The sequence below is a fragment of the Melospiza melodia genome, chromosome 18 (genome assembly GCF_035770615.1).
Source record: "Melospiza melodia melodia isolate bMelMel2 chromosome 18, bMelMel2.pri, whole genome shotgun sequence".
NCBI classification, from domain to species: Eukaryota; Metazoa; Chordata; class Aves; order Passeriformes; family Passerellidae; genus Melospiza; species Melospiza melodia.
Window position 1 is genome coordinate 4,138,272 of NC_086211.1, and position 14,050 is coordinate 4,152,321.

Consider the following 14,050-nt stretch of genomic DNA (forward strand, 5'->3'; position numbering starts at 1 on the left):
TACACAAGGGACTATTTGATAAAGATTTTTTTTAATGTCAGGTAAAAAAAAAAAGAGTGTTCATGTTGAGAATTACGCTGATGAGTGAACTCTCCTTTGAATCATTTAGTGGAGAAATCCCTTACTAATGTCCTGAGGGAACTGCTGACAGTGTGCAATAATTTCTGGTTCAGCGCTGCAGATTACAAGATATCTTTCATTTTATGAAATTCGGGCAAGTGCTTCTTTTGCACTCTGAGATCCATCCCTGAGTTCCCTGGTACGCTCCCAGAAATTAAAGGGCCTGTGACTTTCCTTTTTTCAGCTGCAGTGGATGCTGTGGCTGTGAGCTGACTGAGGCTCTGTGTGACCTTCTGCTTCACTGCCTTCTACTCCCCAAAGTCCAGCTTCTCCAATTATGGAGCGTTTGTTAAATTCACCTTTGAAGTGAAATACAGTTACTTCCAGAATAATGGTGGAGAATAAGGTTCATGAGAATGTGTGAGGACTTCAGATGAAGCTCTTTCACCTTTAGCATTCCTCCCACTACAACCTGCTTTGTAAAGATTTTTCTCTGTTGTTTTACCTTTATTGTGCTCGTTGCTTCAGTGTCATTTTTACCACACATAAATACTGGCATTCAGTGAGAATTTCACCCAACCAGTGTGCAGTTCATAAGATCAGGGAGATTTTTCCCCTAGCTACAGCCTTGCCTCATGATTCTGCATCCCATTGAACTGCCCTGGTGTTCTTGGCCCTCTGGGGATTGCTGTCTCCCCCAGAATGTGTAATCCCCATGCAAGCATCAAAGCAAATGTGGAATAAGTGGCTACTAGGATGTGAAACTACAAAGGAAATTCTGCTGGAGTACAGGAGAAGAACAAAGCCCCTGCCAATACTCCCTTAACTTGTTCATATGGTGAAAAACCATCCAAATTTTTCTCACTGAGATTTTGAAACCCTGACTAGGATTTTTGACAAATTGGGAAAGCTTTTAACAGCATCAAGCAGAGAGCATGCATTGTTTTTGTAGGAATATTCTGTATTTCATTATGTGAGAACACTGACAAACACATTATTTAGCAGATTAGCACTTTTGGCTTTAGTTTTCAAAATGAGGAATTAATACCCCTTGGCTATGCAGTTCATGAGCTGTTTTTGCTCAGGGATGCTCGGTGTAACACAGGCTGCTCCCCAGTTCCTAAAGCTGGAAGCTGAGAAAACAGCATGCTGCTTTTGAGGTCTTTAGTTACTGATTATCAGTAAAGCCTCATAAAGCAGAGCTCTTGTCTCATATGATCCAAGAACTGCATATTCTTCCACCAGGGTCTCTGAACTTGAAATAAAAGTTTATGTTCCACATGCCACCTGGATCACAAGGTCCTATGAAAGCTAGAATGCAAAAATAGTACTAGTTGAAAGGTTAATATCACAAAATAAAGAAGGAAAGAATTTTTTTACAAAGTCTCTTTTGTTTTAACTTCAGTACAAGTTTTCTTGCCTCTCTGTAGCCTGCCATGTAACCTTCTCTAATGAGCTGGGTACAAATTAGGAGCTGGCAGGAAATTGCTTCACAAGCACTCAGAAACCATGTGATGACATTTGCATGAGTCAAGAACATTTTCAGACTGCAGTGACACAGTGCTGTTACCTGCCCCCTCCTGCAGGGAAAGGCAAGGTCTGAGCTCCCAGGTACCTGCACTCACAGCCCTCAGTGCCTCCACAGCTGCAGACAGACCTGCCTTAACTATTCTTGTGTGCAGCCACTTACAGGTGCTGGCTCATCACATCTGTGCAGGTTCACATCAGTACAGCTTGCAGGAGCAAAGGAGGTGAGGATGAAAGCCTTCATTGCCTGCAGCCAGTATTTGTCTTTGCTCTGAGCCCTGCAGGTTCATCTCCTTCTTGCCCTTTGCCATTGCCTCTCTGGAGCAGAGGTGTCCTCTGACTTGTAAAGAGCTTGGTGGGGTTGGCTGAGTGCAGATTCATCACTGGAGAGCAAGGAGCAGTAGTTCACAGACTCAAGATAGCACTTCTGGGAACTGTCATTTCCCAGATGAGCTGTGGACAGGCTGCACTTCAAACAGCCTCAATATTGGGCAAATTCAGCATTAGTCAGAAGTGATTCTGAGCTCGTCCCTTATGACATGGCAACACAAAAAAGTACTGGGATTGCAGCTGTCCTTCTTGGAGTTCATTTGTCTCTTGTGTCCCTTGTTCAGGAGCAGAACCAGAGATGGATGACTGCCTAGAGACCCTGAAAGATGAGGAGGAGGCTTTGTGGGAGAACGTGGAGTGCAACCGGCACATGCTGAGCCGCTACATCAACCCAGCCAAACTGACCCCCTACTTACGGCAGTGCAAAGTCATCGACGAGCAGGATGAGGATGAGGTGCTCAACTCACTCATGCTGCCCTCCAAAATTAACAGAGCAGGTAATTATCTGGTCAGTGGCTCCATCTGCATCTCTGTCTGAATAGCTTTGCTCTACTAAGTCTGGAGAGAGCCTGAATCAAGTTACAGATTATCAGATAGGAACTCTTTTATCTTATTTACAGGAGGTTTAAAGTACAGGGGGATTCTGCTGCTATTTTGATAACAAAGACTCCTTCCAGAACTGTGCAGACTGGAGCTTGTGGGGTTCAAATTCCCATCAAAGCCTTGGCAAACATTTCAGTTAACACAAGCAGCAGTCAGTGCCATTCCAGGAGTAGCTTTTCAGCTGTCTTGCAGTACTTTGTGATTTGCCACTGGAAGATCTGCCATACCTGCCTGGTAAAGGCTGCACTGAATAACTTGTCCTTTAAAATTTCTGTTCCAGAGACCAATTTGCCCACAGTCCCTCAGAATAGCCATCAGCACAAACACACAGAATTGCTGGCATTACTTTATGGGTTCAGCTGAACTCAGTTAATCAGCTGGATTTTTCACAGCTCGTTGCTGAGATGAACCTTAGGAACACCAGGGATGTGATATTTGCTCGTGCTGCTCATGGGGCTGATGTGTCACCTCTCTGCTGTCTGTACCCAGGCCGGCTGCTGGACATCCTCCACACCAAGGGCCAGAGGGGCTACGTGGTGTTCCTAGAGAGCCTGGAGTTTTACTACCCTGAACTCTACAAACTGGTGACAGGGAAAGAGCCTACACGGAGATTTTCCACTATTGTTGGTGAGTAGAATCAATCACAAAGGATTTTGTTGAAGTAAGGACTCTGTGGAAGACTGGCTTGGTTTTGTTCAGGCAAGAAGTGGAAATAAAAGCTAATCTTGGTGTAGAATGCTTTTCAGTCTCCTTCAAAGCAAAATGTGGTAGGTAATGTATAAAGCAAAGGGACATCCCAGCTGTCTGAGTGAAGCTGAAGGGCTTCAAATGGAATGATGGGCATTACCAGAATTCTCAAGAGAAGCTATATTGGAACAGTGGACTAAATTACACTGATAACTTACACATGTGCAGCACATTTGAAACATTCAGATTAATTGTACTTGCATAGATTCATTGTACAAATGTTGTGCTATTTCCACAGGCTCAGTAAGACAAATATAAAGGCTTCATCTTCTATCCAGACAAGCTGTATGTGTGCATATTGTGATACTGATACCAGTGTGCTGTGTAATATTTGTACTGTTCCCAGTTAGACATACAGATGTGTGTAAATTTGTGTAAATTCTGTACTTCTGTACATATTCTGGACCTTTTGTTTTTCACATCATTCTGATGATCCTACTTATTACCTTATTAATAAAGTAACTTAAATAAGGTACTTTACCAGACATTGATAAGCTGTTCAAACATTTTCAGTGGAGGAAGGACATGAAGGCCTTACCCATTTCCTAATGAATGAGATCATCAAGCTCCAGCAGCAGGTGAAGACAAAAGATGTGCAGCGCTGTGAGCTCCTGGCGAAGTCCCGCCAGCTGGAGGATGAGAGAAAGCAGCTAAAGCTGAACAAGATAGAGCTGCTGACCTTCCAGGAGAGATACAACAAGATGAAGGAGGAGAGGAATAACTACAATGATGAGCTGGTCAAGGTGAAAGATGAGAACTACAACCTGGCCATGAGATATGCCCAGCTGAGTGACGAGAAGAGCATGGCTGTGATAAGGAGCCGGGACCTGCAGCTGGAGGTGAGAGAAATGCTCTGGGCAGCAATGGAGGGTGCCAGTGGCATCTGGGAAAATGAGATCTTCTCTGACAGCAGAAAGATATGAAGCTCTCATTTGCTTTGCTTATCTAGATGATTGAAGGCATCACTATACAGAAATGCCAACTGCAGTGAGGTGTATTAATGGCAGATAATGAATTAACAGAACAGAATGCAAATAAAAATAAAATGTAAAACATAACTGCTTGCTAAAACCTTAATTCTAGCTTTTTTAGGCTCAGTAATATCTTGGCACAGTTATCCAGCAGCACTGCAGCTGAGGGGGATTTATTCAGAAAGATAATCCTGAATTTTCTCCTGTTTTTCCTGATCCAAATAGTCCATGTGCAAAAAGCACAATGTGTGGTCAGCCCTTTACGTGTTCATTCTGTTTCATATCTCTTTACTTATTGGAGGATTGAGAATATGCAACTTTTTTTTAGTCCAGGTATTCTAAAATTTCACAACCAGCCCATATGAGTTGTAGCTAGCAAGTAGCAGGTTTGTACTTGAGACTTCATCAGTTCAGCTGTGGACTTTCAGCACCCAATTATCAACCTCTCGTTAGCATTCACAGTTTAAGCTATTTTCCCCTGTATGTTTCTTGAGAGCACTAAATGTCCTCTCCTCTTTCTCCTTTTCTCTGTTCCCTCTAGATTGACCAGCTGAAGCATCGCTTGAACAAGGTGGAAGAGGAGTGCAAGCTGGAGAGGAACCAGTCCTTGAAGCTGAAAAATGATATTGAAAACCGACCCAAAAAGGAACAGGTTCTGGAGCTGGAGAGGGAAAATGAGATGATGAAGACTAAAATCCAGGAGTTACAGTCCATCATTCAGGTACAAAACCAGATTGCTGCCTTTAAAATCCAAACTCACACATTCTCCAGTTGCAGTGCAGGAGGTGTTGGCTGAAACCTCTGCCTGCAAAGCTGCAACTAGCAGAAGTGTAAAGTTTGGACAGACAGACAGAAAGCTGCTTGTACAGCTCCCAGCTGCCTGGAGTGCTCCCTGTGCAGACACATGCATGAGGAGGAGTTCTACAAAAATAGTCCTCTAAAAAAATCAAGTGTACATGAGAAATTGGCTCTTCCAAGAGTGCAATGTTTAATTGCTGAACATTGTACCAGCCTGTCACTACAAATCTGTGTTAAACAGCCAGCACAGAAATTTCTGACAGTGGCTCTGGGTACCCTGTGTTAGGCTGTTGTCATATCTTTGACAAAAGGTTTTAATGAAGCAGAGGATGATAAAGGTTCCTGTACTTGAGGGTCACTAAGCACTAGGGTGTCCTGCAGAACCCTGCTGTAACCTGCACAGGGAGCTTCACCAACCTTTGTTTGGGCAGGTAGGGAAAACAATTGATGTGCAACACATTTAGGACTCCTCTGTGAACAACTTAGCCAAATATTGGGATATATGTGAGATTGCTTAGCACTTTGTTAGAAAAGCTTGTGGCATTTTAAATTATCAGCAGAAGGCCTTTCAGAAATGGCTGTAGCCTCTAGCAGTGCCTAACAAGTCTTAGTTCTGACACAAATCCAATGCAAAGGTTGAAAAAGAGTGTAGAATAGAAGATCCTGAGAGTTCTGGTTCATGTAGGTCTCTTATAATAATTGAAATGATCTTACAGCACTTAAAGAAACAGAGAAATAGCTAAAAATAGGATTTAAATTCTCTTAAGTGAAAGTATAAATAAACTTGAAGCAATTTGGTTTAGAAATGCTTAGGTATGCCTAGAAATACTGGGTAACTTAAATGTCCCTGAAATCTCCAACTCAGTGTAGATATTTCAAAAATAAATATGCATAATCCTTGCTAGCATTTTATGCTTTTTTCATCTTCCATTTATGGTTAATTTTGGATGGCAATTATGTGTTGGAACCTGCTTTGGTAATCTTGTTCATTTTAAATCTACCAGAAATTATATTCCTGGATGGTGTAAAAAATGAAGCAGTGGTACAAGGTACTCCAGGCATGTTTAATATTCTCTGAGCACAGCCTTGCAAAGCCTGTGCCTGCCTTAAAAATTCTCCTGAATATTTTCTTAGGCCTTGCTCTTTGGAAAAGGGTGATTTTTGTGCTCAGTGAGAGCTGATTAATAGAAAAGGGTTTTGAATGCAGGGCTTGGAGTGAAGAATTGTGGCTGCATCCAAACTGGATCAAATTATAGCCAGTACAATAGACCAGTAAAACAGTTCCTTCATCAGACTATTCTGACAGCAAGACAGATTTTATTCATCTTTTCTGACACTGCTTTAAAATATGAACAAATGTCCATCTTTTCTCCTTCTTTCCCATTGCAGTACCTTCTTCATTTGCTATTCCTCTTGCTTGTTACTGTCTCTGATACTTCTCTCCCTGCAAAACTACTTTCTGTTTCCCTGGCCTGGCTCTAAAAAATGTCTTTCCTCAGGCTAACAAGAGGGGTTTGCCAGATTCAGACAAAGCCATTTTGGATATCCTGGAACACGACCGTAAGGAGGCACTGGAGGATCGCCATGAGCTGGTCAACAAGATCTTCAATCTCCAAGAGGAGATTCGTCATGTGGAGGACTTGAGAGACAAGGTGAGGAATGGAAGAGTAGAGAGATGGAATATCTCAGGCTGGTGCCCAAAATGCCTCTGAGAGCAGTGGTGGCTAACAGTTTGTCATTTCCAGTATCTTGAGGAGAAAGAAGATTTGGAGTTAAAGTGCTCAACACTAGGAAAAGACTGTGAGATGTACAAGCACCGCATGAACACTGTGATGATACAGCTGGAAGAGGTGGAAAAGGAACGGGACCAGGTATCTCACAGTTAAAGTAGGGGAATATCAATAGCAAAAGCCTCTATCTGCTCTGTGTCACTTTGGGGAATTGTAGGTAATGGGGCCCAAAATACCATTATAAAATAAGCAGTTAAAAGAATTACTTGTTGGGATTTACATTATGGTAATTAAACACAGGGTAATATTGGGTTGTTTCAACAGTGTAGCATCTGGCAGGCAGGACCAGGATCTTAAAAACAGCTCCTGTAAGGCTTTACATCATTGTCAAGTCACCCCATTTGCACTCTGGGACATTTTCCCACCAACCCAGAGGGAGCTGTAAATGAACCACCCTCATCATCATAATTTTTAATGGTGCTACTGTGGCACATGCTGGTCCTGATTGCTGTGTTAATGGGTGACTGGGTACCACTTCTGAAGTCCCCGTTGCCAACACCTCCCAAACAAAAGCAGCAGGAGCAGGATGTGCTGCCCAGGTGCCAAGGAGGTTTCGTGCCCTGCTGCAGGCATTCCGCTCGCGTGACGAGGCTCAGACCCAGTACTCCCACTGCCTGATTGAGAAGGACAAGTACAGGAAGCAGATCCGGGAGCTGGAGGAGAGGAACGACGAGCTGCGGATCGAGGTGGTGCGCAAGGAAGCGTGCATCGTCAACCTGGAGTGCAAACTGCGGCGCCTCTCCAAGGACAGCAACTTCCTCGACCAGGTACGGCTGGGCAAGACAGGCAGCGACTCTTTTGTTCACAGAATTCACAGAATGACCAGGTTGGGAGAGATCTTAAAGATCATTGAGTCCAACCCAGCCCTAACACCTCAGCTAAACCCTGGCACCCAGTGCCACATCCAGTCTTTTCTTAAACACACCTAGGGATGGTGACTCCACCACCTCCCCAGGCAGATCATTCCAGAACTTTATCATCCCTTGTGTAAAAAACTTTTTCCTAATATCCAATCCTTGGTGCAGCTTGAAACTCTGTCCTCTGGTTCTGCCAGTTGCTGCCTGGTGAAAGAGACCCCACCTGACTATAACCATCCTTCAGGAAGTTGTAGAGAGTGATAAGGAAGAGACTTGTTAAGACTTGCTTTTACAAACATTTTGATCTGGAAGGGAGAGGGGACTTTTCTAATTCTTTCCATGAATTAAGTGAAAAAAGTAATCTACTAAATGTCAGTGTTGTGAATTCTTTAGTGTTTTTCAAGTTTTCTGTTATGTACATGGCTTCCCAAAGGCTGCCGTTCCACAGCTTGACTTTAAATGGAAGGGGGAAAATGCAGAAAAATAATTATTTTCTACACTGGGCTAGAAGCTACAAACATTTTTAGGAATGTAAGTGAATAGAATTCGGTCTGTGAACAGAAATCCCCACAAATCTCAGCCCAAATTACTGATAGGTCTGCAGCCACATTCTATGTGAGCTTCTGAAGCACTGGAGTTGCAATAGCTTTAATTAGATTTCTCTAAAGGAAGGTTATGAGTTTGTTGTACCAAACTGGTCTCAGAAACAAAGTGTTCCCTTGTGATCTTTAGAGTTTGCCACGGAATCTCCCCATCACCGTTATCTCCCAGGCCTTTGAGAGCTCTGGCCCAAAAGCCAATGGTCAGGAAGCCGATGACTCCTCCACTTCTGAGGACTCTCCAGAAGACAACAAATTCTTCTTGCCTGATCAAGTTCGTCTCAAGAGAAGAGTGAACCTAAAAGGGATCCAGGTGGGTCTGAATCCAAGGCTGGAATAACACAGAGCAGGGACTTGGGAATTATCAGACATAACACATGTTGTAGCTGTGCCTCTGAAACTTCTGTAAAGATAAGAATAGATCTGTGTATGATAGTGAGCTGTGTCTGATAGTTTTTGCCCTGTGGTGATTTGCATCTTGAGGAGCAGATCTAATCTTGCTTCATAGACTCTTTTCTGTCCCTTCTCCCCATTTTCTCTTTTCTTCTTGCTTCTGCTGTTCATTCACATTCTTGGAGTGTTGTCAATAAATTGATTCTTTGCCTCCTTAACATTAGTGGGAAAAAAAAATGACATAATGCCTGAGGTCCAACACACACTGAAGGTGAAAAACAAAGTGTTGGTGGAAAAGCTCTCAGCAGCTGGAAGGAAAGATAGAAAGAAGTGGACATAATCTAGAGCAAAATTAACTATCTAATTTAGAATTAAATTATGGCAATTTCCTCACCCCTAACAGGAAGGGGGCAGCATGAGTTAGGTTCATGCTTTCCCCGACTAGCTGCATTCACATGGCTATTATCTGATGCTGGATTCATGATCTGTAAAAAAAACCCACAAAAATCTAACATTTGGGCTTTTGAGGTTCTCTTCCCTTTCATCTGCACTTGAATTCTCCCTGCCCTTCATAACCTTTCTGAGCTCTGACTGTTGTTATTACTTGTGGCAATAGAGCTGTATTTTTCACATTGCTCACTCCAAAAGGATGCCTGTTGTATTAACAGCTGCCTGAAACCAGTCCCAAGGCACCCACTTCACCTTTTGTCTCTTTTTTTCTTCAGCAGAATCTGGAAATTGCAATGCATTTGGGCCAGGCATTCAAAAGTAGCCAGGTTGCTCACACTCCATCACTGCTGTTGTATTTAGAAATCTAAATATCTTCTAAATTTTGGGTCTTGTTATTTAAAGGAGGGCAAGTATATTACAATATAACAGTGAAAAAAGGTGCTGAAAATATCTGGTTTACAGTGTGTGGTAAATATTCTGCATTTGTGCTGATTTTTGTCCTCTTTCTTTTAGATAAGTCCAAGAGCTAAATCTCCTGTCAGCATGAACAAAACATCAGAGTTTCAAGGTCAGAAAGAGCACCCATGTCCTTATTCCTTTTCCATTGCTTTGTCTCTTTCACTTAATCTCTTTAAGTTGTTTAAACAAATATGCCAACCAGGGAAATTCTTAACTAAGCCCAAGTCAGTAAAAAAAAACAAAACAGTTTCTCTCACAGTTACACATGTAATGATTAAAAGTGGTCAAGAGTTCTACTTCATTCTCCTCTCCGTCCAAAGGTACCTCCCCAGGCACATGATGTGTATCCCATAGCTTACCTAAATTTTCTGTTTACTCAGTTTTCTGTTTAGTTTACAAAAGTTGTAAAGCATTTGTGAAACATCTGTACTAAAAATCATTATACCATTCTCCTTTTGCTGTTGGAAAAATCATTCAAGCTGAAAAGGCCCTAATCTAGTGATTGTCTAATGAGTTCTTTTGTCCTTCAGCAAAAAGGAATTAATTTTACTTCTAGAGCATTGCAAAGGCTGGGAGAGAGGGATTGACCCATGCCCCAGCCAGCTGCCAAGTTACCAAATTTGTTGCTGTACACTCATGTTTGAGCTACTCCTAATTCCTCTTGTTTGTGTAACACTACTCCTGAAACACCAAACCCCATCAGAGGCAGCAATTCCTTCAGTAATTGTGTGAGGCCCTGTTGGATAAAATATCCTGGGGAACACAGCTCCTGCTCCAAGGAATTCCATGTCAAACAGCAGCTTTGCTGTCAGGCAGTGTGCAGCATCAGACGTGCTGAGGAAGGGAAGCAGCCCACATTCACTCTGTGTTACCTGGGACTGCTGAGGCATCTCAGGCTTCTTGGTCCTTGTTGTAGATTCTTTGTTGTAACAAAGTGTAATTCGATAAGGCAACCTTGCAAATGGCCAGATGCAGGTGGTGTAATTAAAACATAAATTCATGAAACAATCATTCTTTAATTTGTCAAGTAGCATTCACAGATCTATTAAAAACACCCAGGACAGAGCTGAGAGACAAAGTGGGCAGGAGTGTGTGCAGAGGGTGGGAATTTCTGTGCTTTGGTGGGAACTGTTGGGCAATGGGAGCCAGAGCTGCAGGGCAGGGGTGTGTCCAGGGCCCCTGTCCAGTACTAGACCAGCTGAAATGGAAAGGAACATAAGTGCAGTGGCACATCTGTGAAAGGCTCTGCATTGGAAGTGCTCTGACATGCTTCTCTCTGTGTGTTTTCTCTGTGTGCTTCCCTTGTCCCCCTGAGCGCAGCAGCCAGAGCACAGGATGAGGATGGGGCCGAGGGCAGCACCGGCCGCACGGACACGAGCTCCTCTGTGTCCATCAGCAACTCCATCAGCAGCTGTGAAGTCACCAAGATTGTAAGGATGCCCCTTGCCTCACTACAGCCATCTCTCCTAATGTGGTTCAGAGCTTGCACAACTCAGTATTAGCCCTTCCCCAGCATCCCAGCTGTGATCCCATTCAAGGCCCTTGTCAGAAGCTCCCTTAATCCTGTTACCAGCATTTTGTTAGAACTATGTTATTAGCCTTTCCCAAAATCACAGAATTGGTTTATGTTTATTTAAAGATATTTCAGAGGTATTTATGACCTTGCTGTCTCCTTATGCCATTTAACATTTACTGTTAGAAGAAAGAGATTTGCTTTAAAAGCTGCTTTGTAACTTATCTGAGAAAATTTTGAGGGTTTTTGAGTTCTATAATACTTTTCCTGTCTATAAGTAACAGCGAGTGAGGAAAGGGGTGCAGATCACAGTTGGAAATTTCTGCATACCATAGTCAAACCATTTCTTCCCTGCTTGCTGTATCCCCATAATCTTCCAAGGTAGATATTCCATTATACTTATGTGAGCACTGACACAGCAGGACAGGCAGATAGAGAGAGTGCTCTTGCAGAGTGTTAATAACAAAGAACAAAACATCTTTCTAGAACACCGTGAAAAATGCTGCCCCCAGGAAATTAAAATTATACTCAAGAATAGCCAGGAAAGAACTTGCTGCCGCTCATAATAAGCTTAGCTAGGTTAGGAATATTTTTTGGAATATCTGTTGGATGTTTAGATAACTTATACTGTTTTCCCTCTAGTGCAATTCAGGGTTTCCTGTGCACTGGAAGATTAATTATTTAATATATAGAGATGTGTATTTTTCTTCCTCATTCCAACTACATATATATTTATATAAGTACACATACTGCTTTTCATCCCCCTCCTCCTATGTCAGCTGTGCCACACACAGAAGTAAAGTTACAATGGCTCAGTAAATCAGGCAGTTGTGTGGTCACAGGAGAAGGTGCAGTGCCAGCACACAAGCTGTGCATTGTGCTAAAAACTGGCATAAATGAGTGCTCTTGGATTCTTCACAGCTAGAATCAACTTCTCTTCTTTTTCTGTGTGTGCTTCTCAGAGCAGGGTACAGCCAGTGCAGAGCACCCCTGCTAACGCTGCTGAGTCAGAAGTGAGAGCACCTTTCAGCCAGATAACCTTCCTGACACCTTTTGGTTTCTCATTGACAGCAAACCCTGCGGAACCGCAACGACAGCATCATGTCCACCACCCCCGAGCCGCCCGGCAACGACTCCATCGTGCGGCGCTGCAAGGAGGACACCCCTCACTGCAGGTGGGGACACCTGCCCTGAGCCTGCTGCCACAGGGACAGGGGACAAGGAGCTCTAGAGCTCCTCTAGAGGCTGGAGAGCCTCTACAGAATTCACAAAATTCACAGTGTCGCTGGGTTGGAAGAGACCTTAAAGATCATCAAACCCAACCCATGCCCTAACCATGTCACTGAGTGCCACATGCAATCTTTTCTTAAACACACCCAGGGATGTGTTTAAAACCACCTCCCTGGGCAGGTCATTCCAGAAGTTTATCACCCTGTCTGTAAAAATACTTTTTCCTAATATCCAACCTATATTTCCCTTGGCACGGCTTGTCCTCTGGTTCTGTCTCTAAGGCATAGGATTAACCTAAGCTTCTCAAGGCTCAGCCCTTCATCCCACACTTTGTCCAAAGCACTCAGGAATGTCTGAAGTTCAGCTGGGATGAATGACACAGTGACAGCACTGCAGCATTGACTGTAATGGACAGAAACACAAACAGGACTAGAAAGCCTCAGCACTATTGGAGAGAGTTCTCTCCCTACCTTTGCATACTGATCCAGCTTCAGTTTTTGCCCCTCAGCTCCCTGTTGCCCTCATGTCCCTGTTCTTTCCCATTCTCTCAAACCCCTCCTTCTCTCTGGAAGCTGCAGAAGTAGAGCAGAGCTGCTTGCAGGTCTGTGAGGAGTGAGGGGAGAAGTGGAGGAGGGAGCTGGTTTTTGTGAGTCTCAGGCTTTGTTTCTCAGCAGAGAAGGGAGGGAAGAGAGGCTTTGCCCTTGGCTTCACCTTCTGCTGCAGCTTCCACTTCTGCCAGGTCAGGGCCCCTGGAGTTCCCCTGGCAGTGAAATCACATCAGCTGGTGAGTGGGAAGTTGGTGGCAGGAAGGAAAGAGACCTCTCCAGCCTCACAGTTCCCCAAAGGGCACTGACCCCTCTTCTAAAAGGGTTTTTGCAATGTGATACTCAGACATGCTGTGCTGGTGTGGTGTCAATAGCATCAGTGTCTGCATCAGAAATACCAGGAGACACAAATACATTCCCTAAAGGTAGCGAGCAAAAGGAAAAAAGAACAGACCAGACCAGTTTAGAAGAAAGCAATATATGTGGAGGGTTAAAATCTTTATTAGATCTGGTTTTAATATCTAATCTTTATTAAAACTTTATTCAGATTTTTATGTTTCTCAAAACAATCTGATCTTGGGCAGGCTGCCACTTCTGCCTCTCTCTCTGGACAGCTTTGTAAGACAGCTTTCCACTGAGGGCATCCTCAGCTGGTTCTCCCACATAATTTTCTAGGCTGCTGAGGATTTAAGCAGTGTTTATTTTAGTTTCCCTTAGCTTCTCCTTCAATGTCCTTCAAGTCCCTTTTTAAAGTCTGTTGTAACAATTCAAGATAGAGAAAAGGGGATTTTTATTAATGATTTGAATGTTTTGTGCTTCAGGTGCTTGAGAAGCCTTTGGCATGCCTGAATTTTTCAATATTTGCAGTGTATTACAGAACACAGTGGAGATTACATGGAGATTATTCAGCTTGTGGACTTATTTCACTGTAACTCTGACTGTATTCTGTTCTGTGTGTTAAGGCATTGGAAGACTGAGTGGTACTGAAATGTGAATTTTTCCCTCATATTAGATATTCTTCATGTGGAAAGAACAGGTACCCTGGAACAAAGTCTGAATGGGGACTTGCTTTGTTGAGCTGGTAATCACTAAAGTCAAGTATCTCAAGAGCCTGCCCAAAAGTTCAGTGTAGTTTATAACTTTATAATTAGCATGATAAATTTTTGGAACTTATTTGT

The 14,050-nt window shown here is 43.2% G+C and overlaps 1 protein-coding gene across 4 annotated transcripts in view; it reads left to right on the forward strand.

The window, feature by feature from the left end:
* Window positions 1–14,050, forward strand: part of CARD11 (caspase recruitment domain family member 11) — a 51,085-nt gene that overhangs the window by 24,901 nt on the left and 12,134 nt on the right. For 3 of the 4 annotated variants that reach the window (XM_063171740.1, XM_063171741.1, XM_063171742.1), the window contains 11 exons: window positions 2,202–2,414; window positions 3,010–3,147; window positions 3,781–4,106; window positions 4,780–4,959; window positions 6,536–6,688; window positions 6,782–6,907; window positions 7,396–7,593; window positions 8,416–8,595; window positions 9,639–9,693; window positions 10,905–11,014; window positions 12,169–12,272. In XM_063171740.1, coding sequence (XP_063027810.1) covers window positions 2,202–2,414; window positions 3,010–3,147; window positions 3,781–4,106; window positions 4,780–4,959; window positions 6,536–6,688; window positions 6,782–6,907; window positions 7,396–7,593; window positions 8,416–8,595; window positions 9,639–9,693; window positions 10,905–11,014; window positions 12,169–12,272 — 1,783 coding nt within the window. Of the gene's footprint in view, window positions 1–1,714; window positions 1,812–2,201; window positions 2,415–3,009; window positions 3,148–3,780; window positions 4,107–4,779; window positions 4,960–6,535; window positions 6,689–6,781; window positions 6,908–7,395; window positions 7,594–8,415; window positions 8,596–9,638; window positions 9,694–10,904; window positions 11,015–12,168; window positions 12,273–14,050 lie in introns of those variants that run through there. The other variant, XM_063171743.1, reaches the window with a different exon arrangement.